The sequence below is a fragment of the Armigeres subalbatus genome, chromosome 3, assembly GCF_024139115.2.
Source record: "Armigeres subalbatus isolate Guangzhou_Male chromosome 3, GZ_Asu_2, whole genome shotgun sequence".
Lineage (NCBI taxonomy): Eukaryota > Metazoa > Arthropoda > Insecta > Diptera > Culicidae > Armigeres > Armigeres subalbatus.
Genome location: NC_085141.1, coordinates 52,846,134 through 52,871,750, shown reverse-complemented (window position 1 = coordinate 52,871,750; position 25,617 = coordinate 52,846,134). Strand labels below are relative to the sequence as shown.

The following is a 25,617-nucleotide window of genomic DNA, read 5'->3' as shown; positions in this document are numbered from 1 at the left end:
TCCGGAATAATTTCACAAAGAAAAAATCCGACAAGAAGGAAGATGGGTTTTGCTTTTCGTGCTGGCAGAAACATTGATTTCTTGCATATGGTTTAAACAATCAATTTTCGAAACGTAATAACATTTTTTGTAGACCTTCCAGCTACGTACCTTCTTCGGCGAAGTCTTTCGGCATCTTCCAGACTATATGGTAACGTATTGTGTCACGTGATTGATGATAAATTGTAGCCGCTTAGAGCAAAAATGTGAAAAAGTACGTTTTCCCATACTAATCTCCATGTAAATTTAAAACGCGATGCGGCATGCGAGGTTGCAACCAATCGAGCCCATATTTTACACAGTTAATTGGGGTACCAAAACGATTCAGAAAAACCTTGATCTCACTTGATCGGACGAAGTTTGCGTTTTTCCGGTTTTTCCATACAACTGCGCCCCACTCTAATAAACATACAATAGATTATTATGTTTACCATACAATCTATTGTATTCCAATGGATTATGCCATACAAGGTACTGTAAATTTTTATCCGGGTACGAGAGAGATTATAAAGAGAGCCCTCTTTCGATTTTTTTCTTCTTTTCAAAAATCATTCTCCGGAATTTGATTTGAATCTAGTCGGGTCGGGACGGGATTCAGTACGTCGAGATAACTTTTATGTTTTGGCGCGCGGAAATGCTGACACCGGCATTTTCTATCAGCTCGTGATCCGAATCATCGAATGCGATTGGCAACATTAAAATATTGTATATGGTTGTGGTTAACAGCTCTCAGAGGAAGGCGACTCACCGTTGGTTGGTTCGCAGTAAGTAAATATACCAAAGCGGAATCGTTCAAGTGGGCGTTATGCACTGCGAACTGGAGGTAACGCGAAAAACGGAACTTTTGCAACATTTCCAGTGTGGAATTTGCTTGGAAAGTGTGCATGAGGCTCGGCTCTGTCCTGACTGTTCGAAGCTGTTTTGTCATCAGTGCATTCGCGCCTGGATCGATAAAGGCGCCAAAAGTTGTCCCAACTGTCGAACGGAAGTGTCCACAGATTCGTGGGTAAAAGGCTACTCAATCAACCAGATCCAGGAGTCTATGCGAAAACTGTTCGCAAGCATGGAGGAAGGAATGTTTTGCAAGGACCACATAAACCAGCAGCTTTCGTTGTTTTGCTATCTCTGCGAGGTCAACATTTCTAGACCAACATTTGAAAAGGGCGTAACAGCCAAAATTTATTCCTTCTGATTCCTCGTCTACATATATAGCTATATATGTAGACAAAGAATCAGAAGGAATAAATTTTGGCTGTTACGCCCTTTTCAAATGTTGGACTAGATTTGTGTGAAGTGCTGGTTCTCGGAAGAGCATGCGGAACATAAGGAGCGTACAGTTCCAATAGGTGAGTGAAGTGCTACTGGGATGAGCATAGAATAATTCTCGGGTACTTATTCAAAAGGACGTATGTGATTTTGTTATCAAAGATTCAAACGTCGATTAGTCCGATCTGATAGCTCTCCCATGCAAACCATCACCATAGACAGATAGGGGGAGGCTTCGGCTACCTGTTGGTGGTGTTGGTTTGCGTGGGAGTGCCATCAGATCGGACTAATCTACGTTTCAATCTTTGTTTACAAAATCACATACGTCCTTTTGAATAAGTACCCGAGAATTCTGTTTATTATTATTTGGTACATATGTAGGTAGATGGGTGGGAAATTTTCATTTTGGGCATTTATTAACTTCTTAAGCTATCAGTACACTGTTTGTCATAATGATTTCCAGTCAGTCTGATAGTGTCCGGATAAACTTGACAAATATTAACAAACAGTGGACGGCGGGCTTTGGAAACATAGCATGGATACCCGCATAAATCTGAACCGTACTTGGACCTTCACCATTATTTTCCATAACCATTAGTAAATACATCTCAACATTGCCATAAAACGTCGTTCGCAACTATAAGTCCACACTACCATCAATGGTTTTGACATTATATGAAATGGTTATTAGCCGAATGACAATATGGGGAACGGGTTGTTAAGTTAGGTTACCATACAAAAATGACAATTTTCGCTAACAAAATTTTCGCCTCATTCTTTGACAAATGGTTGAAATACAATCCATTTTTTAAAACTCGAACCATATGACTTATTTGTTATGCATAGTTGAAGTATATACAAGGGTCGAGCAGATTATCCCCCTTCCAGATCAGACAAATTGAAGAGAAAAAAAACAAGAACCGAACAACATCAAGAATTTATAGTCTTGGAAACAACATTTATTTGAACATAAATGAATTATTTTTGAAAACAAGTTTAACATTCGTCCTGTGGAACATTGGTAGGGAAAAGGTATTCATGCGGACTCCGGCGGACTCCTCCGTCCAGATACGGAAATAATCTCTCTTGGCAGAGCGATGGAAGCAACTGAAGATTTACAGCTCATATGATTTTTATTCAGGAATTACAGCATTATGGAAAGAACCATTTTCTAGAAATAAATTAAAAAAAAAACAATGTTTAAAGTTACGCGAAACATAATTGTAGCTATAGCTCAGTATAAATTATACTCACTGCTCATGAAGAAAACTCCGGTGTGTCTCCGGTGCGCGGTAAATTTCAGCATCTTTACCTAAAATATGAAAACAAGAATTAGGTGTAAGCTAATTTCACTTTTTTTTTAGTTTTTATTCGATAATTACCTTTTAACTCGCATTTTAGTTCAGTCAATTGGTCAGCTTTTCCTCAGCACGATTTTTTGTTTGCCAGAAAGCGATGCAAAGTTCACTTGCACGAATACCACCAAAACATAACTGTAACAGTTAAATTTCTTCAGATGTTAAAATATAAAATGTGTGTGATTGTGTGCGTGGTATGATGAAATTTGTTTTCAACTGAAACGATATGTAACCTTGTGTGGAACATATATTGAACCGTTAACATTATGTTATATATGTCACATATAGGATACTATCCAGTTTTCCGCGAGCGGTAATGGCCGCCAGCTTGCCTGCGGGTCAGTCTCTGATTTGACGTTTCTGGAGGTCAACTGCACCCACCATTCGATCATTTTGATCAATGTGGTATATACGAAGGCTTGAATTCACTGAATCAGCACCTTCTTATATGCAACATTGGTCAAAATGCTCGGAGCGGTGGGTGCAGTTGACCTCCAGAAACGTCAAATCAGAGACTGACCCGCAGGCAAGCTGGCGGCCATTACCGCTCGCGGAAAACTGGATAGTTTGCCACTGAGATTCGTATGGATTTTGGAACATCAGAAAATGCTATATAACCTCATACCTTACATTGACTGTATATGATAGACTGGGTTTACGTTTATATGAAGTAAATGCATAGACAGACATTTATAGTGCCACGCTAAAATACCGATATCACAAATATTAACGATGTGAGCTAAACACAGTTTAATGTTGTAACAATACAGCGAAGGGTTTTGACGTAGGACTTACGTCTTTCTTTACTATACTGGGTGTCATTTAGATTTTTGGAAATCGAGAGCGTTACGCTGGAAGGGAAGATTTTGAACGTTTCTAGTGCCTTTATCTTTCGATGGATTTTTAAGAATTATATATCAATCGACTTGGACACTCTCCACCATTTTGCCTATTTTATTGAAACTTAAGATTATTAACGATTAGCTACTGAGAATTTCAATTCTTGTCAAAGCCAGTCAAAATTTCATATGTAACCAATCCCGTGCATTCCTGACACGGACATCAGAATGCGGTATGTCACGGTATGTTCGGGTCTACCGGAAGATTTTCTTTGTGTATAAAAGAAGCAGTGCCTGCCGTGTGCGAGCCATTACAATTTGTGACAGCAGCGCGTACTGACGTGCTTTTTGCTCCCGCATTTTTCGCTTCGTTCGTTCGTTCGCTGTGTTTACCTACACAGCGACAGCATACAGTCACCAGCGGTAGAACTGCTGGTGGGTGGGTCTGCGAAAATGCATAAAAGAAGTGGCGCATTTGTTTTTGTCATTCTGTGCTCAATGATGGTCGGATGCAGTGGTGTCGGTTGCGATGGATGCAATCGCCCATCGCATCGCTCGGGGTTCACGGCTACAGGCCGATGATGGCTGTGGCAGCGAGGGCAGCGGTGGTGGATGAGGAAGAATAAAATTAGAGAGATTTGGTCTGCTCATCCAGGTGATGGGTTTCATAATCCATATGATCCCGGGATGGGTATGAGTCATGTCATATGACTGACCATATGTTAAGTTGTGCTTGGTACTGAACCACACGTACATTGAAACATGGTTATACTATAACAGTTCTGATTCCCTAGAAAAAAAGTACGCTGATGAAAATAAAAATTCGATTAAAATAATTACTTTCATTTATTTGCAAAAGGCATTAGCAATTAAAGATGCACAATCAGCAATAGTGTTAATATCCATTTTAGATTAGAAAATTTCGCTGTCTTACATGTAAATGTTTTTAAAAAGTCCGTAAAAAATAATTTCCAGAAGAATATTTAAATAAACTTCATCTTATTTTTTGTTTTTCATTTTCTGAGAAATTGTATTATTAAACTTGACGTAGACTCGGAGTTTGAGATCAAAACATTAAATAATTTTTCGTTGACGTATTAGCAGTACCTCCTCTATTTTAGTAGGGTTACTGCTCCTTGACTTGTTTCTTATTGTTGTGATTTTTTCAGCAGTAAGCACGCATGTTAGCAAAAAGAAGCAACGAAATTGATGCTGTATTTCTTTGTTTGGAAAACGGGACAGTTCCCCTAAAATAGCACATTTTGCCCAAGTCTGGAAGTTTTATAAATAAAATTTTTAAACTTCAAATACTATCATCAATAAGAAATCTATAGATGCCCTACATTTGCTTGAGTAAATAAGGGCTCAATAGTTAGAAACAAAGCAATTCTAATTATGTATTTAATTATTAGTTTTATTTCCAGAAGTTTTGAATAAACAAATTGCTAATAATTCTACACAGCATGGAAGTTGTCGTTACCAATATCAATACCTATAATCAAACTCTATAGATCCAAAAGTTAGAAGTTAAATGTAAATACGTTACGTTTATACAAGTCCTACGTCTACCCGCAGTTATGTTGAAAACATTACCCATTGCTCGTTTTTTACTATGCGGGATAGCTATTCTGCCGTGAATCGCATATGGCAATAAAGTTCATTGAATGAACGGTTAATTAAATCATAATTTGGATTAGAATTGAGAATCTCGCACGCAATTATTAAAGGCTACAGTGTACCCGAGCTCATTGCCAAATGTGCAAGTTTTAAATACATATCTATAAATATGTATTGTGGATTTACTCGATATCAAGATTTTCTCGATTACTTTTACGGCTACTTAAAAGGACGCATGGGTGCATCGGGAAAAAGCGGTAACGCAGCGTCGCCGCACCGATGCATACCTGCGTTTTTTCAACGCCACGTGCACGCAGCGTTGAAAAAACGCTACGTGTGCATCGGCCCTTAACGAACACTTGGTGGAACGGCTACTCTAACCAGAGGGGCGACAACAAATATTTTTCATATGGAGTTTGGCAAGTATGACAGTACCCTCTTATTTGGCGCATAAATTTATACTCCAATGTCAAAATGCTCATATACTATCATAAATTGTCGTGGTATTTGTGGAAATTTGTATTGTTTACCGTTTTTACAAAAGAGAGTGGTGCCAAAAGCACATATTAAATTAAAGATTGCAACGAACAAAAATACATCAAATCCGTGAAAATGTAGTGTTTCCACTTTATTCCTTGCGCGAAATATGCAGTTAAATAATTATGTTGGTAGAAGAAACTCTGTGCTGAGCAGAAACAGTTGTTTCTTGCATTATCAGAACTTTGTGCGTTTCAGAAAATTCTCACTCACTGCAGTGTTTATTTTTCATATACTACGGCGTAATGTTAGTGCCGTCGGCAGTCGCTTCATTTGAGGCAACAAACATTTGACAGCTTAGCACCCGCCTGACTCTAACCGACCGTGTCCACCTAGCAAGTAAATGTATTGTCGGCGTAGCACCAAGTTAGAATTCGGAAGTCGGGACTTCCGAACCGAACTTTCTTCCGAAGTTTTATTTGTCAAACAAATTGATGCGTTGTTTAGCGCATCTTTAGGCGAATCCAGCGCACTACTTCCGAAGTTGGGAAAGTTGCCTGCATCTGGAGAAAAATCCAACTTCGGTATAAAAAGCGGTATAAATTTATTCCGGATAGACAATACACTACCTTGTGTAGCAGCGAAATTCGCGAAGTCGAAGCAAATTCTGATCTTCCCTCCTATGGGAAACCCCATTGCTATCTGTCAGAGTTTGAGTGAAACATGGCCGCCATCTCCTCCTCTCTGTTGCTCTACTGTAAAAACAATAGAGGCAATAAACTATAGAGGACGATTGTCGCTGCGGTTCCCTTTGTTATTGTCCCCAAACATGCTGGGTACCTATCTGTCAAAATGTACTGATTTTTCCTTCTTTGACATTTAGTGCCTTATTCTCGCCAGCAAAAGATGTTTCGCCAGTGACGACAGCGACAATCTTCCTCTATAGTTTATTATCTCTATTGTAAAAACCCATAAAGAACTGTCATTGTTTGTGTGAAGAATTTTGCTTCGACTTCGCGAATAGCACTTGCCATTTAAATACTATACAAAACAAATACTGAATTACTTTGAAACTAGAGGTGTGCGCCGCCGCGCCACGCCGCCGCCGCCGACATTTTTGCATCGGCGCGCCGCCGTTTAAAATTTGCCACGCCGCTGATCTATAATTTTCCACGCCGATTGAAATTTTCAGTGGAAACTCCTAAGATTCATTGGATTTTCCGTATAATTTGCTGATAGATCTCTACAACATTACGTTGAATTATTCGTGAGGATACCAATTATTTCCATGAAAATTCCATACAATACCTTGTTAAAACTTCGAAGAGCTCTCCGTAAAAACTAAGCGTGTGAAAATTGCGAAAAATGAAAATCTAATTTAAATTGAATTTTTGAATAGAAAAGAGACTGAAAGTTGTTAGGCCGAATCGCTTAACCGAAAAGATTTATTGGTAGAAGCCTACCCGAGCAAAGCTTAAGAGCAAATCGATAACTTTTTTTTAATGTTGTGAAATCATCGATTATGTTTACTTAATTTGATATATTTTTGGTCGTTTTAACGGTTAAAATAATAAAACGTTCAGCAGAATCAGCTTACCGTGACATCAAATCAAAAACTATTCTGCTGTCGATGAGAGGAAATCGAAAACTAAATTTTATATTGGTTTCCGATAGCAAAATAAGTACACAGTTTGATGTCATATCATTCAATTTAGTAATCTACAGCAACATGAGATCAAAATATATAATCAATCGTGATGATTTATACATATTTGAAAACAAATTGTAAATCATTTTGTTGTCGAAATTAAAATATTCTATATGCTCTCATTATGTTTTCAGACTTTGATAGGATATGTAGCCTACAGATATTTGGCCGAGAATCTTATTTGGTCGAACAGTTCCTTTGGCTAAAAAAATCGTGAACTTGTCCTTCGGCAGAAATAGTCGTTTGGTAGAAAGGGCAATTTGGTCAAAATGGACATTCGGTTGAAAGTGTTGTTCGGCTGAATTGGTCATTTAGGATATTTTCACGACAATAACGGGAGAATCTTTTGAATTTCGCCTCAAAAAATGAATGAACTTCCCCAGAAATTCTTCAAGTTTTTCCAAAAAAAATTTTGACTAGTGAAAGAGATGCTTTAACGTTGACTTCCCCAATCTAAATTAATCAAGCCGGTTAGTTTTTTATCCTTTATTAGAGTGATTTTTTTTTCGCAGGGAGAAGTTCATCATTAAACGGCTAGTTTGGCATAGCCAACTTTAAACATCGGAAAAATGCTTGGAATTTTTGAAGATTGTTTCTGGTTTCTTCAGAAAATTCTTTCTACTTTCGATTAAAAATTCTTGGTTTCATTCCATTCCAATAAGACCGAAAGTGACAGACGGCCGAGCTGGTAATTTGGCCGAAAAAGCCGTTTGCCCTAACAGGTCGTCTGGCCGAAACCATCGTTGCCCAAAAATGCCATTTAGCAGGAATAGTTTTTTGACAGAATGGGACATTTGGCCAAAAATGTCGTTTGGCCGAACGGGGTCACACGGCCAAATTTCAATGACTGAACCTCGTACTGAACGGGTAATATGGTCAGAAATGACCACTTGTTTGGCGAAATGGTCTTTTTGACAATTGACCATTGAACACAATTTCGTGGCCTCTCTATTTTTAGATCAACACACTTAACTTATTTTACAGTATTCGGTAAATTTAACCGAAATCTCAACAGCAGATCTGTTCGGTAATTATTTTACAGATTGTTTGTAATTTTTTCCATTGTTCAACTGTCAAAATCGCCGAAAATCAGTAAAATTATCTACCGAACAGTTCTGCTGTTGAGATTTCGGTAAAATTTTACCGAATTCGGCGATTTATTCTAAGTGTGAATACTAGACTTTAGGCCAAAAGATATCTAGCCAGGTACCATTTAGCAAAACGGAGACTGTTATCAGATAAAAACTGGTTTGACCGAAAATGTAGTTTGAGCGAAAGCGATGTACAGCCAAAAGTAAAATTTGGACGGTTGTTTACCAATGATAAAAAATCATAAGGGTTGTGTACAAGACACGACCGCCCGACGTAAACTACGTGAAACAGTTTGGTGAAATTAAGAATCTAGTGCCATTATCCATGAGAATTACAAAATTACTCTTTGGATTTCTTATGAAATTTACATTTTAAAAGGAACTAATATATTTATGTAATTAAAACAAATTTATTGAATTCTCGAGTTTTGTATAATATGAGTAGTTTAGTTTTGTTTGTTTAAATTCAATTCATCGTTCTTTTTCGAATTTTTCGAAAAATATTCTAAAGGAGCTTAACTAAGCTTGGGTATTTCTAAATTTCAATTTATCAGGTTTAATTGCACTTTTTACTGTATATTTTACTACATTCCATTCCATTACTGTATGGGTATTTCCATTAAAACTTTAGAAATGAGGATAACTACCGTCAAATCACTGAAGACGCACACATGTTTATGCAAAGACCACGCGTCAAAGCGCACTCGTGATTTCGCTACTGACGGCATCATTTCGATTGAACTGTCTCCATCTTTCGATTGATTATTAATAATCCGCCTTCCCAATCACAAGCTGCAACAAAATCAAATAAGATCTTGAGAAAATTTCACCTGGCTGCCACTGATGCCATCCATACGAATTCATATTTGTAGCAACTGCTCCCGGGGCGCACTCGTGATTCTTCTACGGACGGCAACATTATGGCGTCGCCAAGTGGTTAATTTGCTCTTTGAACAATATTCGCCTCACCTCTTCCTTTGCATAGGATGGTGGCCCTGAGAAGAACCGATTGATTCGTTCAGCAACTCCGCCGATGCTGAGACCGCCGCCCGAGACATTTCTAATGAAATGCCACGCGCGCGTGGGAGAGCAGTTTTCTTATCATCAATAAAGATGGCTCATTAGTCCCGCCTATTTGTTGTCTGGTATGTCTGCAAATATTGTGTAACCGTCAAACACTCACCAAAGGGGCGTGGCTACTGATTCAACTATATTGATTACAAGAAAGCAGCTCTCCCGCGCGCGAGAGCCATTTCGTTCGAGATGTCGCGGAGAGCAGACCGTGGTACCACCTTCGTCATCGGCGGAGCTTCTACCGGAAATTTTATTCCCGGCGATGGTGTGGGTCGCGCGGTCGTCATCATTAACATTAGCAGCGCTCAGATTAAATTTTCTTGTATGAAGTAGGGGGACTGACGGCTTTTATTGTCTACTATTGTCAGGGGTTTTTTGTTGGCCATATTTTATGAAATTTGGCCACATAATTTTTTGATATGCAAAGAATGTTTAGGCCAAATTTGAGCATAATTAGTTACAGAAAACCCCCTGACAATAATAGAACAAAACCTGCCAAAGCCGTAATTTCCCCTACTAACGATTGGCTACCATCAATGAAAGTAGTTCTCAAGTTACAAATTTAGGCGAGATGAATTTTGATCAACGTAAAACTTTATTGCTTGGTGATGGCAGATTGTTTTCCGTCGGTAGTAGAATCACAAGATCCCGATTCAGAGAAAGACATATAATTTTAGTAGATAGTCATCCATGCGAATACATTTTTGCAGCTTCTCCGTTTGACGCGCGCTCGTGATTCTCCATACATACAGAAAACATACGATGAATCAATTCGTCCATGAGTTTTTAGGTGCTGAGTTGGGCTAGATTTGAATCGTCCATGAGTTTTTACCACAACAGACAAACCACAGGCGTTATCGCTAGAACCGCGCTGGTCCGTTCTCCGTGACATCCAGAATGAAAATGACGCGCGCACGCGAAACATGGGGCTTTTTATACACAGGGAAAACGAAGCAGTGGATCAAAAGGCCCGTACCTTACTGTAATCTGATGTCCGTGTTGGGGATTTATGAACGGAATTGAATTTTTCATCCGGTTTGAAAATAAATAACATCTTCAATAGTTTAACGTTGATAATCAATAGTATCAATAGAATTGGCAAATCGCTGGAGAGTTTCCGAATCTATTGATAAGCAAATCTCGAAAATCCATCGAAAGATAAAGACGCTATTAGCGTTTGAAATCTATCCTAATTTCGTGACGGTTTCGAATTTGGAAATTTCGGTTTTACACCCTGTATCTGAGTCTTCCCCTTAGACGTAGTTTAGGTCAAAATTGGGCGAGCAAAAAACACGTCCGTATTTACGTGCTGCTGACTTGAACTGGAATGAGGCTGATTGCGTCACGCGCGCGGGTAGAGCAGTTTTCTTATAACCAATAAAGATGGCTCATTAGTCCCTCCTCTTTGTTGTCCGGTATGACTGCAAATATTGTGTAACCGTCACACACTCACCAAAGGGGCGTGGCTACAGATTCAACTTTATTAATTACAAGAAAGCAGCTCTTCCGCGCGCGCGAGCCATTTCGTTCGAGATTTCGCGGAGACCAGACCATGGTACCACCTTCAGCATCGGCGGAGCTCCTACCGGAAATTTTATTCCCGGCGATGGTGTGGGTCGCGCGGTCGTCGTCGTCAGCATCAACAGCACTCGGATAGAATTTTCTTGCGGGTCTCTACGATGGCGGCTATGGTGGTGTTTATTTCTGCAACGGTTGCGTCTGAAGTGTCATCAGTGAAAGCAGCTCTTAAGCCATAATTTGAGGCGAGACGAATTTTGATCAAAGTTCATATTAATCGCTTGGTGACCGTGCGTCAGGGACGCTACAAAAATTTATTCGCATGGATAACATCAATACCAGTGAAATTTCCCCTCAAGATTATTATTTTAGTAGATAGACTGCTACTTGTTTCAGGTTTAATTTCCATCCATGCAAATACATTTTTGCAGCTTCTCCTTCTGACGCACGCTCTTCGTTCCCACCGATGGCGTAGGTAGCGCTCGTAACAGGATCGTTGCGACAGAGAATCCAACGATGGCAATCTGTTGCAGCATCTGCATTTGAGTGAAATACTCTTGTGATATTCTGACTATCGAATGGTTGCTGTTGTGTTGGTGATTAGAAATCCGCATGATCTAAAATCTGTCCTTTTCAGGGCATTAAATTTTTCATTGGAGGAATTTGGTTTGACTGAGAGTAAATTCATGAGATTGTTGCAATAAATTGGCAGCAGTAACGAAAAAAATTATAAGATTCAATCCATCATTCGACTTCTGCAGAGTAAGTGATTAAAAATCAATCGAAAGATAAAGACGCTATTAGTGTTAGAAATCTATCCTAATTTCGCGACGGTCTCAAATTTGGAAATTTCCGTTTTACACCCTGTATCTGAGTCTTCCCCTTAGACGTAGTTTACGTCAAAAAATTATTTCAACTTAACCTTCCTCCCAAACATAATGGTGGTCCTGAAAAGAACCGATTCATTTCCACTTATGTGCCTCATCAACAGCACGACGTTGATTGCCAGATTCAACGATGCTGTTGGGAACACGGATGAAAAGATGATGATGATGGTTTGTTTTTGAGGGATATTAACTCAGGCGGATATGAGGGATATTAACAAAGCAAGACCATGCTGAGGGTGGCTGGGTTCGATTCCCGGTGCCGGTCTAGGCAATTTTCGGATTGGAAATTGTCTCGACTTCCCTGGGCATAAAAGTATCATCGTGTTAGCCTCATGATATACGAATGCAAAAATGGTAACTTGGCTTAGAAACCTCGCAGTTAATAACTGTGGAAGTGCTTAATGAACACTAAGCTGCGGGGCGGCTCTATCCCAGGGTGGGGATGTAATGCCAATAAGAAGAAGAAGAAGAACTCAGGCGGTCATTCATCCCTAACTGTTGGTGTTTACAGTTGGTCGATCAGGTTGGTGTCGTTCAGGAATTCAATCAGTTTCTCTTCGTTGGGTGGCGATAAAATCTCCTCAGGCGTGCTACTCAAATTTAAAGCCAAGCGTTGCGTTGCATAAGCGTTACATTCTGATAGTATATGGGTGACAGTGAGGGGGATATTGCAAGTGGTGCATATTGGGGGTTCGGTTTTATCGAGTATGTATCTATGGGTAAGGCGAGTATGGCCGATTCGTAGACGGGAGAGAGTGCGACGATATTTCGGGTTTTTGTTATCTGGCCAGGGTAAAGTGGATGGTTTGATTCTTCTCAAAGCAACGTCTCTGTTTGAGAACCATTTGGATTCCCAATGTTCTCGAATTGTTCCCTTGACCCATCTTGCAGTGTCCATGGAGGGGACAGAGACAGCCTCAGGGCTGGCTTCCCGACCGGCACCAGCCAAACGGTCGGCCTCCTCGTTGCCATGGATACCGGAGTGTCCGGGCAACCAGCAGAACGCGACGTTATTGGCCACAGCCAGTCTTTCTGCCTCCTGAAGCCAGGGATGCTTTGAGGAGGAGGATTTCATCTCTTGGAGACAGCTGGCAGAGTCGCTAAATATGATAGTGGGGGAGTCGGTAATGTGGGTGGTTAGGTTAGAGGCTATCATTAACGCATAAGCTTCAGCACTGAATATGGAACAGAGAGGGGGGAGGGAAGAACTTATATTGGGGAGAGTTGTTTTGCTGGAGATTCCATATCCTACTTTGCCGTTGCACACTGAGCCGTCAGTGTAGATGTATTGGTGGTTGGGGTATTTTTCGGCTCGGAGTTTGTGGAAATGCGATTGTATAATGGCAGGGGGGTCACCAGCTTTTACTTGTTTGAGAAGTGAGAGATCGATTTTGGGGGGAGACTGGTTCCATGGTCTATTTTTGGCTCTAGGGAGGATGGCTATTGGTGGGATGTCATTGTTTGTAAGGGATTTAAGTAGGTTATTTGCTCTATTGACTAACGGGATTTCCTGGCGACCACCAAGGCTGAGCCATCTGATGGCCCTCCTCATCACGCCGACCGTCATGAAGTGCTCGAAAGGAAGTTGACCACATTCAGATATGATGGCAGAGGTGGGACTGGTGATGAACACGCCAGAGGCATAGCGGAAGGCTTTGTTGTACAATGGGCAAAGTTTTTTGGTAATGAGATCACCGCCTCTACTAAAAAGTCCTACACCATAGAACATCTTGGGCAACAACCAGCCATTAATGATCCGAATGATGGTTGCCCTTTGTCCGCTTGGGATTCTATATCCGATCACTTTAATTAATTGCAAGCGCTTTTCGATTGACTTTCTAACGGTATCGGCGTGGTGACCAAAGCTCAGAGTGCGGTCCAGGTGTACACCAAGGATTTTGAGGGATGTTTGGGATTTTATAGGGCAGTTTTTCAGACTGAGATCGGGTAACTTGCTAACTCCTTTTCTGTTCTTGCTGATGTGGAGCAGTTGGGATTTTTCAGGGGATATTGTGAAACCATGATTATCGGCCCATTCGGAGACAGTGTTGACGGCGGATTGGATTTTCTTTCTGGCCAGTGATTTGAAGTTATTGAAGGAAAGTATTATTATGTCATCTGCGTAGACAAGAATGTAGATATGGGGTGGGATGTTTTTGAATAGGGACTGCATACAGATCAGGAAAAGTGTGGGAGCTATCACCGAGCCTTGGGGAATTCCATTTTCTTGATTCCTCACCTCAGAGCGGGTGTTGCCGATCATGACCCTGAAACTCCTGCCGTCAAGAAAGCTTTGTACGTAACGACCCATGCGACCTTTGATTCCCCATTCCTCAAGAGACTTGAGGATGGGAAAACGCCACGCACGGTCGTATGCTTTCGACAGATCAACGGATGAAAAGATGAAACACGGGGCTTTTTATACACAAGGAAAACGAAGCAGTGGGTCAAAAGGCCCGTATGTTACTGCAATCTGATGTCCGTGTTGGGGATTTATGAACGGGATTGAATTTTTCACCCGATTTGAAAAGAAATAACATTTTCAATAGTTTAACGTTGATAATCAATAGTATCAATAGAATTGGCATATTGATGGAGTGTTTCCGAATCGATTGATAAGCAAATGTCGAAAATCCATCGAAAGATAAAACGCTATTACCGTTTGAAATCATACATGATTTCGTGACGGTCCCCAATTTGGAAATTTTCATTTTGCACCCTGTCTCTGAGTCTTCCCCATAGACGTAGTTTACGTCAAAAATGCTGGCAAATTAATTCTTTTGTGTAAAATGGTGATTCTGACAAATCATTATCTTGATAGAAAATTTCACTTGGGAACAACTGACGCCATCCATACGAATACATATTTGCAGCACCTAAGACGCGCGCCCGTAATTGTGCTGCTGAAATAACAAAACCGAATAAGAATTTCACTGCCACTGAAGCCATCTCCCTCCGATGCGCGCTCGTGATTCTGCTACGGACGGCAGGCAACTTTATGGCGTCGCCAAGCGGTTTATTTTCACTTTGAATAAAATTCACCTCGCCTCAATCTTCCTTTGTGTAGAATGGTGGCCCTGAGAAGAACCGATTGTCGATGACGAGCACATGATCCACGACACGAGTTGGAAATCGCTCAGCTGGAATTCAACTCTGGGAGCGATGGTGGGACCGCTCTCCACGACATTTCAAATGAAATGCCTCGCGCGCGGGTGAGCAGTTTTCTTATAATCAATAAAGATGGCTCCTTAGTCCCGCCTCTTTGTTGTCCGGTATGACTGCAAATATTGTGTAACCGTCACACACCTCCCAAAGGGGCGTGGCTACAGGTTCAAATTTATTGATTACAAGAAAGCAGCTCTTCCGCGCGCGCGAGCCATTTCGTTCGAGATGTCGCGGAGAGCAAACCGAGGTACCAGCTTCGGCATCGGCGATGGTGTGGGTCGCCCGGTCGTCGTCATCAACATTAGCAGCGATCAGATTAAATTTTCTTGTCTGAAATAGTGGGAATGACGGCTTTGGCGGGTTTTGTTCTATTATTGTCAGGGGGGTTTTTGTTGACCAAATTTTATGAAATTTGGCCACAATATTCTTTGATATGCTATGATATGATATGGTATTTGATATGAAGTACTAACGATCGGCTACCATCAATGAAAGTGGCTCTTGGGAGCGTCCACAAATTACGTAACGCTTAGAGGGGGAGGGGGGGGGTTAGGCGAAGTGTGACGACCCATACATAATTTTTAGATGCTTCATACAAAAAGTGTGACATAGGGGGGAGGGGGGTTGAAACTGCCCAATTTTTGCGTTACGTAATTAAAGGATCTTCCCAAGGTGACTCGGGGAGGCACTACACACCGTTTTATTTTTCCTATCTTTTGTCTCTTTCTAACATTGTCACCTCGTAATTTTGGAGTGGCGTATTTCGGTTTTCAGTTGATTGATGTAACTGTAAATGTATCAGCATGAAGATTGCGAGTAAGCACGCGCCGGTGATACTTTTTCAAAATCATATTTGTTGTAGAAAAAAATTAAGCATTAATGAAAATCAATAGTATCAATAGAATTGGCAAATTGCTGAAGGGTTTCCGAATCGATTGATAAGCAAATGTCGAAAATCCATTGAAAGATAAAGACGCTATTAGCGTTTGAAATCTATCCTAATTTTTGTGACAGTCTCGAATTTGGAAATTTCCGTTTTAAACCCTGTATCTCAGTCTTCCCCTTAGACGAAGTTAACGTCAAAAAATCTGTAGCAAACATCAATACTGACGCCATACAATTTTCTTCAGTCATAATGCGAATCAATTGTTTGCATGGTCTCCTTCCGATACTTGCTTGGGATTCAACTACCGACGTTAGCGTTGCGCTTTGAATAAAGTTCATATCGGAACCGATTTCTTTTTCAATCATCAACAGGAAAAATAAAAAATTAGAGTCTTTCATGTTGTGCCGACAACATCCAAATCGTTGCAAACCCAACATTAGTGAATAAATTGCTGTAGCAATCTTCCGATGACAGCCTATGCTCGGACCGGCACTAATGCTATGATTCCGCTACCAATGCCAAACATTTATGCTTTGTTCTTTGAAGAAAGTTCGTCTAATATCAACATTCTCAATCACTAAAATCATATAACTCCGAATCACGCTAGAAAATTTCACTAAAGAATTTTCCAGTTCCTAGCGGTTGCACTTTAGAAAAATTATTTCAACTTAGCCTTCCTCCCAAATATAATGATGGTCCTGAAAAGAACCGATTAATTGCCACTTCTGTGCCTTATTAACAGCAGCCACTGGACTGCGCGACCGCCATCCGATGATTCGGCTCAACGAACGCCGTCGATTGCCAGATCCGCCGAAGATGGGGAACGGCTGAAAATGATTTGCTACTGCTTCCACAACCGCCACCACCACCACCGTCCGTAAAAAAATTCATCCGCTGAGACAGCCGTTGTCACTGGGACCGCTTCTGGACGCCCTGGTCCACTCGCCGTGACATCCAGAATGAAAATGATGCGCGCACGCGAAACACGGGGCTTTTTATACACAGGGAAAACGAAGCAGTGGATCACAAGGCCCGTACCTTACTGCAATCTGATGTCCGTGTTGGGGATTTATGAACGGAATTGAATTTTTCACCTGGTTTGGAAAGAAACAACATTTTCAATAGTTTAACGTTGATAATCAATAGTATCAATAGAATTGGCAAATTGCTGGAGAGTTTCTGAATCGATTGATAAGCAAATGTCGAAAATCCATCGAAAGATAAGAACGCTATTAGCGTTTGAAATCTATCCTAATTTCGTGACGGTCTCGAATTTGGAAATTTCGGTTTTACACCCTGTATTTGAGTCTTCCCCTTAGACGTAGTTTACGTCAAAAAGTTGTTTACCATTTTTATCATTTAGCTGAAAATGCCGTTCGGATGAAAAAGTCGTTTGACCGAATATACATCATTTGACCAAAAATGCTATTTGGTAAAAAATGGCATTTGGCAGAAAGAGTCGTTTGGCCCTTAAAAGTCCTTTCTGACACCTTCTTTGGAAAGTGTCGTTCGGCTGAATTGGTCATTTTGCCAAAGAATACGTTTATCCGAATTGGTCATTTGACAGAAAATGCTGGTCGGCTCGGGTCGGCCAGAAAGGTTGTTTTGCGGAAAGGACATTTTCTGGCCAAATAACCATTCCTACCATACACCATTTTCGGTCAAATGATCTATTTGGTAAAAAGATTTTTTCGGTCAAATTACCAGTTCGGCTGAATGTCCATTTCGGCTGTATGTCGTTTTCGGTAAAAAATACATTTTTAGTCGGACCATTTTGACTTGATAACAGTTTCGGATAAACGTTCAATTCTGCATAATGGGGTTTTGTTAGAAGGCTTTTGGCTTAAATGTTAGTATCGACTTAAAAGTAGAGAGGTTACGAAATTTCGTTCAACAGTCTTTTCAACGTAAATGTTATTAGGCCACACGGATGGATATTATGGACTAAATTACCCATTCAGTTATTGACATTTGGCCGTAAGACTTGTTGGCCTAAACGATATTTTCGGACAAGTGACCTATTCTGTAAAACAACCATATTGGCCAATCGGGTTTTGGGTTGATGACCTATTCGGCGAAACGACCTTTTCGGCCTAATTTCCAGTTCGGACATACGGCTATCGGCCAATGGAATTTCCCAAGAATTTCTTACGGACAATACACTAGTCGTTCGATAACTGTAACATGACGCATTCTAGACGTCAAACAATTGTCAGACGTCGTCAAAAAAGAAGGGCATCTGATTGTTCACCGGTATGCAGTGATCATCGACTTTGAGATACTTTTGAAGCTTAGCTGTTCGATAACTGCAAAACTGATGTAACTTTCGAAATGCAGTTTAAAGCATTGCAGTTGAATGACTTGCAGTTGTCGAACGTCTACTGTACAAAGAATTTCCCGTAGAATTCCAAGAATTTCCAACAATTTTTAGTTGAATCGTTTTGAACAATCCTCCGCGGAAATTCGAAAGAAGTTTCCATTAAGCTTACGGAGAATGCATTAAGGATCTGGCTTTCTCAGTCTATGGGCCAGATCCTTAAGGTCACTCCTGGACAGAGTCCAAGTTTTTAAGTAGTCGCGTTTTCGGGGGCACACCACTCGATACGGAAGCAACGCACAACTGTCATTTTTATTTTTTCACGCATGCTGCGACGCAGCAAAGCTGAATCAATAAAAATGGCAGTTGTCCGCTGCCTCCGTATCGAGTGGTGTGCCTCCGAAAACGCGAGCACTTTGAAACTTGGATTCTGTCAGGAGTGACCTTAATGCAACAATTTTTCCAGTCGTTAATTAATAACACTTACGGAGAATTTCTCCTGAACATTCCACAGAATTTTTCTCGAAAACTCTTTAGAGTCTCCCGCGGAAATTCTTAACAATTGACTGTTTTTTCGATGGCCATGCCAAACAAGCCGTCTTTATTATTCTAGATTGAGAAAGCCAACGGTAAAACACCCATTCAACCAGCCGCACTCTACTACAATTATGAATAATGTTCTGTACACATTTGGAAGAATACACAATAGAAACTCAACAAGACCTTTTCATAAATTTCCGAAGTTTTTCCTGTAGAAGTTAAGAACCTTTTTTTTTTGTAAAAATTCCGAAGTTTCTCATGTAAATTGCGACAAATTTTCTGCTGAAATTCCACACAATTTTATTTGGGAATTCAAAAAAGCTTCTCTTGGTAATTCCAAAGACTCCTCTAAACTTCAAACAATCCGAAAATATTTTCCAAATTTTGGTTTTCTTCTAGATTTTTCTGGAAAAGTTCATTAGATTTTTCATGCGAAAATAAAAAGAAATCTTCTTTTAATGTCTTTAAAATATGCTGAAAAATGAAAAAAAAATCTTAGAAAAACGTAATGAAAAAAATCTCCACGCCGATTGACGCCGCCGCCGCCGCCGAGTAAAATGGCTTTCGCCGCCGCCGCCGGCCAAAATTCTGACAAACGCCGCCGCCGGCGAATATCGGACCGGCGCACACTTGAAACAATCGAAGTAAGGCTCAATGCGAACCATACCTGACAGTCACATTATTAGCAATCAAAGCAATCAGGCAATGTGTCGATAGCCACATGCAGTGAACCATCAAATGGCATAAGGTGTTGGAAGTGCACGTGGCTCCCGCTAAAAGATATTTTAGTTACTAGATAAAGATTGTCGCTGTCGTCGCTGTCCGGAACATCTTTTGCTGGCGAGGATAGGGGAGCTAAATGTCAAAGAAGGAAAATCCATACGATTTGACAGGTATGTACCACACATGTTTCGGACAGCAGAACAAAGGGAACCGAAGCGACAATCTTTATCTAGTAACTAAAATATCTTTTCTCCCGCTTGCCTACAGTCATATTTTACTGCACATACCTTTACAACTTTTTTTCGGGTCAAAGAAGAAACAATTATAATAGGGGGAAGGACGGCTTTGGCAGGTTTTGTTCTATTATTGGCAGGGGTTTTTTTATGACTGACTATGCTCAAATTTGGCCTAAGCATTCCTTGCATATCAAAGAATATTGTGGCCAAATTTCATAAAATTTGGTCGACAAAAACCCCCCTGCCAATAATAGAACAAAACCTGCCAAAGCCGTCTTTCCCCCTACCAAGTTAAGAAACTAAGCTGCAGATGAACAATGTCCAAAATGTAAAACAGTTTTTTACCAATGGCGGATCGTTGATCGTTCGGGATTTGGGCACGAAAAATGAAAATCCCGGCTACATTAAATGCAGAACATTTTCCCGAGGTGTGAGGCTACCTTTTCAGAGGACACTCAGAACATAGGACAAAAAAATTAGATGTATGTACATACATTTATATCATTGGACGCATAATTGTCCAATGTTTGTTAGGATTCCCAGCATACTCTATATCAAGTGAAACATATTGTAGTCTGGCCGCCATATTTGAAGTTACTTTTGTATTCGCAGAAGAAGCTTTTGAATACTATCAGCAAAATTTAAAAGCATCCCTGCGCTGGGCCACCAAACGGGAGAAAGTACTTAACGATATATTGGATGAGATAGCGGCAAATCAGAACAAACTCAATGACGAACGAAACAGGGTTGCGGAACTTTGCGATAAGTCGAAAACCTTAGTAGCCGATCAATCACAGTAAGGAAAAAAATGGGCTTAAAAATGTTTGAATTTACAATAATTCTTGTCTTTTTTTTTAAGCCCAGTGAAACTGATGCAGATTATCCAGACGGGTCGAGCTATAGTTCAGTTGCATACCGACCTACAAGATGAAACTAAAGCATTGCGTTTTGACCGTCGAAAGTACCTAATTGTTACATAATTCACTCATTTCCGTCTACTAATTAAACTATATTTTCTTTCAGGTATTTCGTTCCGAAGCCGACTGCATTGGTGTTTCGTATAGAGAACATCCCTGAAGTTGTGTTGAAGTACGTGAAACGTGAAGTATCCCTGGAAGACCCGTATGGGTGTGAGTGGAAATGCAATGTCTTCAGGGAAACGTGTGTGGGCACCATACTGATCGTAGAACTTTGTCTAGTCAAAGGAAAAACTAGCGAATACTCTGTTCTCTTCGGCGAGGAGCAGGAAGCAATTTATCATTTCGGTAAAGAGGCGGTTCGGATTGGCACATTCGATCTTAAAGATAATATTGACCACGATTTTCTGGAGCTAACCATTTCGGTGAGTCAATCGTATGGGGATCGACTTGATCAATTGCAAGACTACATCCGTCGATTGGAGATAGAAAAAGAAGAGTACAAATCACTAAAGAAGTATCTTGCCGAGTGGGAGACGAAGATCACGCCCTCATGCGTCTAATATGGTGCCAGTTCGAAGGCTAACATCATTAAGTTTGTCTTTACAGGACTAAATATGTGATTGCTTTGACAACAGTAGTGACATACGATCGTACTCTTGAATATGTAAATGTTAAGACTAACATTGATTTTAAGCCCAATGAATTGATTCTTGCCACATTGAATTTAAAATGTATTTTAAACCACATTGAATTTAAAGTGTATTAAAAACACTAAGTAAAACAATTCTACGAACTTCTTACAAATAGGCGTAACGGTATTTGACTTACAGTTTTCTCATGGGACGTAGGTAAACGTATCTATTCTGTCCAGCTATTTTGATCTAACGTCACAATACACGATTCGGCCACTTTCCTCCATCCTCGGTTGCGCCCCACGCTCGGCAAATTTTGAGCCTACTTAGCTCGCTGCGTTCAAAGAAGGCGTGTACATGCCACGTCGGGGGCGAACACCATATTTGTTGAGTTGCTGTCTGATATTCTTGTAACATGTCCTGTTCGTCGAACCCTTCCAGCTTCAGCTTTATTCTCGATGCTGGGATCGCCATAGAGTTGGGTAAGTTCCATCGCCGCCATACACATCGCCAAAGATGGCGCTGAGCATCTGTCCCTCAAATACGAGTACTTGCAAGACTTCCTGGTCTAAGTTTCATGTCCGTAGAGGTCGGTATTATGAGCGTTTTGTACATGACACATTTGGTACGGGTGTGAATCTTTTGACGTTGGACAACGTCCTACCCGGTACTTGGTGTCAAATCAGAATCTTAAATTGGGGACCGTTACGAAATCATGCAAGATTTTGAACGTTAACACTACAAGTACCGAGCCAAGATTTGTAACGTAAAGTACCAAGCTCGCAAAAAACGTGGAACGGCAACTTTGAGCACCCAGATCTCAGCCGTTTTTCAACCAAATCTCTTGATTTTTTTCACAGAACAATCTGTGGGATGTCAAAAATCGACTACTGAAGACAGATTACATTTTTTATGTAACGGCCACTGAGAACCAGCAGGAAAATTCCGTTCCACGCTTTTTGCAGTCTGTTTGTAGCCATCCAGCATGTTGCATGCAAGTCGTACCACACTGTTTGTATGCAAAATTATGTGGAACAGAAGAAACATTTGGATGGATCATAGTTCAGCCATGAAAATCTAAGGATTATTTTCTAATTTCAAAGAATAAAATTCCGAAAAATTCAATCCAGGATCCTTTCAAAACAAATCCTAACGCGTTTCTAAAAGTATGGCGATTCTAGAGGTTCAATCCAAAGATCGTGACGAAGAGAGGCGGCGTTTTGAATATTTCCAATATCCGCATGATATAGGTACGTTATGGATCCTTCTTTAGGGCCGATGCCCACGTAGCGGTTTTTCAACGCCACGTGCACGCAGCATTAAAATAACGCTGGTGTGCATCGGCGTGGTGACGCTGCGTTACCGCTTTTTCCCGGTGCACACCTGCGTCTTTTTGACGCCACGTGCACTCTGCGTTGAAATAACGCTACGTGTGCATCGAGCCTTATTTAGCAAAACAGAACAAATTTTGAATGAGAACAATATTATAGCAAACAACCGACAAAAAGTGAATAAAATATTTTATTATAGGGGGAATGACGGCTTTGGCAGGTTTTGTTCTATTATTGTCATGGGTTTTTTTTATGACTGATCATGCTCAAATTCTACCTAAACATTCTTTGCATATCAAAAAATATTGTGGCCAAATTTCATAAATTTCTGTCGACAAAAACCCCTCTGACAATAATAGAACAAAACCTGCCAAAGCCGTCTGTTCCCCTAATTGAAATTGTGGAAAGTAGGTACACAATTAGTGCATCATGCTATTCAATTTTGCATTGCTTACAAAATCAAAAATCTAATGAATATTGAAAAATGTCGACTTCGAGTCAAGTACGAGACACTGCAGATGTCGGAATACGTATCTGTAAAGATAACAAAACGTAGTGGAATTAAATGGAAAGTATTAAACTCGTCTTAGACAATTGAAGACATTTTTTAAAAGAGCTTGAAAAATAATTGTTTATACCGGTACCAACATTAAGTTGCAAGGCAAGGGGCATTGTCTCGGAATAGTATTTCGTGATATTTCTAGTATTCATGATTTTCGTCAAACAAAGAAACGGTTGCGTTTGGCAGTTAGTTGATGAAACACAGTGCTCCCCCGTATTGGAAACACCTGATTTATACCTTCTACAGATTCTAGAAAACTTTAAAACCGCATTTCATAATTCTAATGCCCTCAAACCAAAACATGCACCTTAAAGATATCTCAAAAATAGTGGTAATAGAAATAGTTGTTCAGTGATTTTTTAAGAAGACTGAAATCATGTGCTGCCTTATACTGGGTGGACTGTATCGTTTGGGTGACGTTGTATTTCATGCTTTCCTACCAGGGCTCTTCGATCAATTTACCGTAGATACGAAGTAGTTTTTCGGGTGTCAGGCCATTAGGCCGAAGGCCATTTGGCCGAATGGCCATTAGGCCTAATTAGCAAAAAGAAGCACAAAGTAAAAAAATGAGAAGTTCTTTCTTCAACCTTACCCCTTTCTTTCTTCTCCCTTCTTGCATCTACCTTCTTCTATCTCTCTTCTTCCTTCTTCTTTCTTCCTTCTTTCTTCTTGCTTCTTCCTTCTTACTTTTTTACTTTCTCCTTCCTTTTTACTTTTTACTTCTTTACGTCCTTCTTTCTCTTTCCTTCTTCCTTTTCCTTCTTCCTTTTTCCTCCTTCCTTCTTCCTCTTTCCTTCGTCCTTTGTTTCTTCTTCCTTCTTCATTCTTCCTTTTTCTTTTTTCTTTCTTCTTCTTTCTTATTTCTCCCTTCTTCGTTCTTTCTTTTTCCTTCTTCTTTCTTTCTTCCTTTTTCCTTCTATCTTCTTCATTCTTTCTTCTTTCTTCTTCCTTCTTCCTTTTTTCTCTTCCTACTCCCTTCTTCCTTTCTTATTCCTTCTTCCGTCTTCCTTCTTGCTTCTTCCTCCTTTTTCCTTTTTTCTTCTTCCGTTCTACTTCATCGTCACATCGCACTACTCACTTCTCATTCCCCAGTTCTTATTCGGCCTAATTGCCATTCGTCCTAATGACCGTTCGACCTAATGGCCTTCGGCCTAAGCGGCAAGCCATACTAAACGCGACGAGCGATGCGACGCGACGCGACTCACGTAAAAGAATAACAATCATTATCAACAGGCTGTCAAATTGCACTGCCGCGTCGCGTCGCATCGCACGTCGCGTTTACTTTGGCATGCCCCTAACGGCCTTCGGCCTAATGACCCAGCATCGTTTTTCGCTAGTATTTGTTAGTATTTCTGGATACTGTTGAAAGTTGAGAGTTGCTCCTTGTTACAAGGTCTTCTTTAGCCGTGCGGTGAGATGCACAGTTACAAACAAAGTAATATGCTGTGGGTGGCTGAGTTCGATTCCCGGTCCGGTCTTGGAAATTTTCGGATTGGAAATTGTCTCGATTTCCCTGGGCATAAAAGTATCATCGTGTTAGCCTCATCATATATGAATGCAAAATTGATAAATTGACTTAGAAACCTAGGTAAAGACAAAAATTCTCGCACTTAGTTTCATAGGGGCGTAACTGTATTGATCGATTTCTCTTCGTCGATGTTTGCTTTTTATTATTGTGGCTAATTGTGCTAGATCATCGATGATTTTATGGTTTGGTGTGATAAAGGATGATTGTATCTTGCACCAGAATCAATAATCACGGTTGTAGCTTTGGAAACAATTGTGTTATTAACAAAATATAAAATCGATTAAGAGAAATCGATCAATACAGTTACGCCCCTATGAAACTAAGCTCGAGAAATGTACAATCCTCTTCTCTTCTCTCTTCTTCTATTCTTTCTTCTTATATTCTTCTTTCTTTCTTTTTTGCTATGTATAAAAATGAGTTCACATTTCCTTTGAGGCATTATAACTCACGAATTGATGAACCGATTAGTATGATTTATGTACGGCTCGATTCGTTTTTCAATGGGCTGTGTTTATATGTAGAAAAAAAAAAGATTTTTCACGGGGATAGTTCAAAAATCAATAATATGCTAAAAGTTGATGAATTGTGAAGAAAATTAGGAGTGCGTTACTGCAATATTTGACATTTACAAAGCAAGCGATCCCGGGCAACGCAGGCACAGGGTCCAATGTGCTAGTAAAGTATATAATTGAAAAGTATAAATAGCTTACATATAGACAACATCACCTTACATTTCCATCAAGAGTTGTTTACCCCGGGCCACAATAGAGTCCAATAGTTCCTTTCAGGAGGCATCATTTTATGAGCAGAGCCAACCTTTGTAATCAATGTCATTCCACCAAAAACTCACTGGATTTTCATTAAATTTTTCTACGAGCTAACCTATCTCAAAAACTCCCCAAA

General features: G+C 40.3%; 1 protein-coding gene and 1 long non-coding RNA gene across 7 annotated transcripts; one reads left to right on the top strand and one right to left on the bottom strand.

The window, feature by feature from the left end:
• Positions 1–607: 607 nt before the first annotated feature.
• On the top strand, positions 608–21,445 carry LOC134219480 (E3 ubiquitin-protein ligase TRIM37-like). 6 transcript variants are annotated; one of them, XM_062698219.1, is made up of 6 exons: positions 608–803; positions 899–1,045; positions 1,322–1,385; positions 20,354–20,537; positions 20,601–20,702; positions 20,765–21,445. In XM_062698219.1, exons 1-6 carry the CDS (start codon positions 720–722, stop codon positions 21,219–21,221), a joined length of 1,038 nt encoding a protein of 345 aa, XP_062554203.1. In that variant the 5' UTR covers positions 608–719; the 3' UTR covers positions 21,222–21,445. The 6 variants fall into 6 exon arrangements, with proteins under 6 accessions (XP_062554203.1, XP_062554200.1, XP_062554205.1 ...); XM_062698216.1 differs by having other exon boundaries at positions 899–1,181; positions 1,326–1,385; XM_062698221.1 differs by lacking the exon at positions 899–1,045 and having other exon boundaries at positions 1,334–1,385.
• On the bottom strand, positions 1,875–2,859 carry LOC134227454 (uncharacterized). The gene is made up of 3 exons (XR_009983680.1): positions 2,688–2,859; positions 2,560–2,617; positions 1,875–2,476 (listed from the first exon to the last, which is right to left on the bottom strand). It is a non-coding gene; the product is annotated as an uncharacterized LOC134227454 (long non-coding RNA).
• Positions 21,446–25,617: the final 4,172 nt, after the last annotated feature.

Excerpts from the sequence above, each read along its gene's own strand:
- LOC134219480 (XM_062698216.1), top strand. The coding sequence starts at position 720 with ATGCGATTGGCAACATTAAAATATTGTATATGGTTGTGGTTAACAGCT. Across the intron at positions 1,386-20,353 it reads GGAGCGTACAGTTCCAATAG|AAGAAGCTTTTGAATACTAT; the intron begins GTGAGTGAAGTG and ends TTGTATTCGCAG. Across the intron at positions 20,538-20,600 it reads TTAGTAGCCGATCAATCACA|CCCAGTGAAACTGATGCAGA; the intron begins GTAAGGAAAAAA and ends TTTTTTTTTAAG.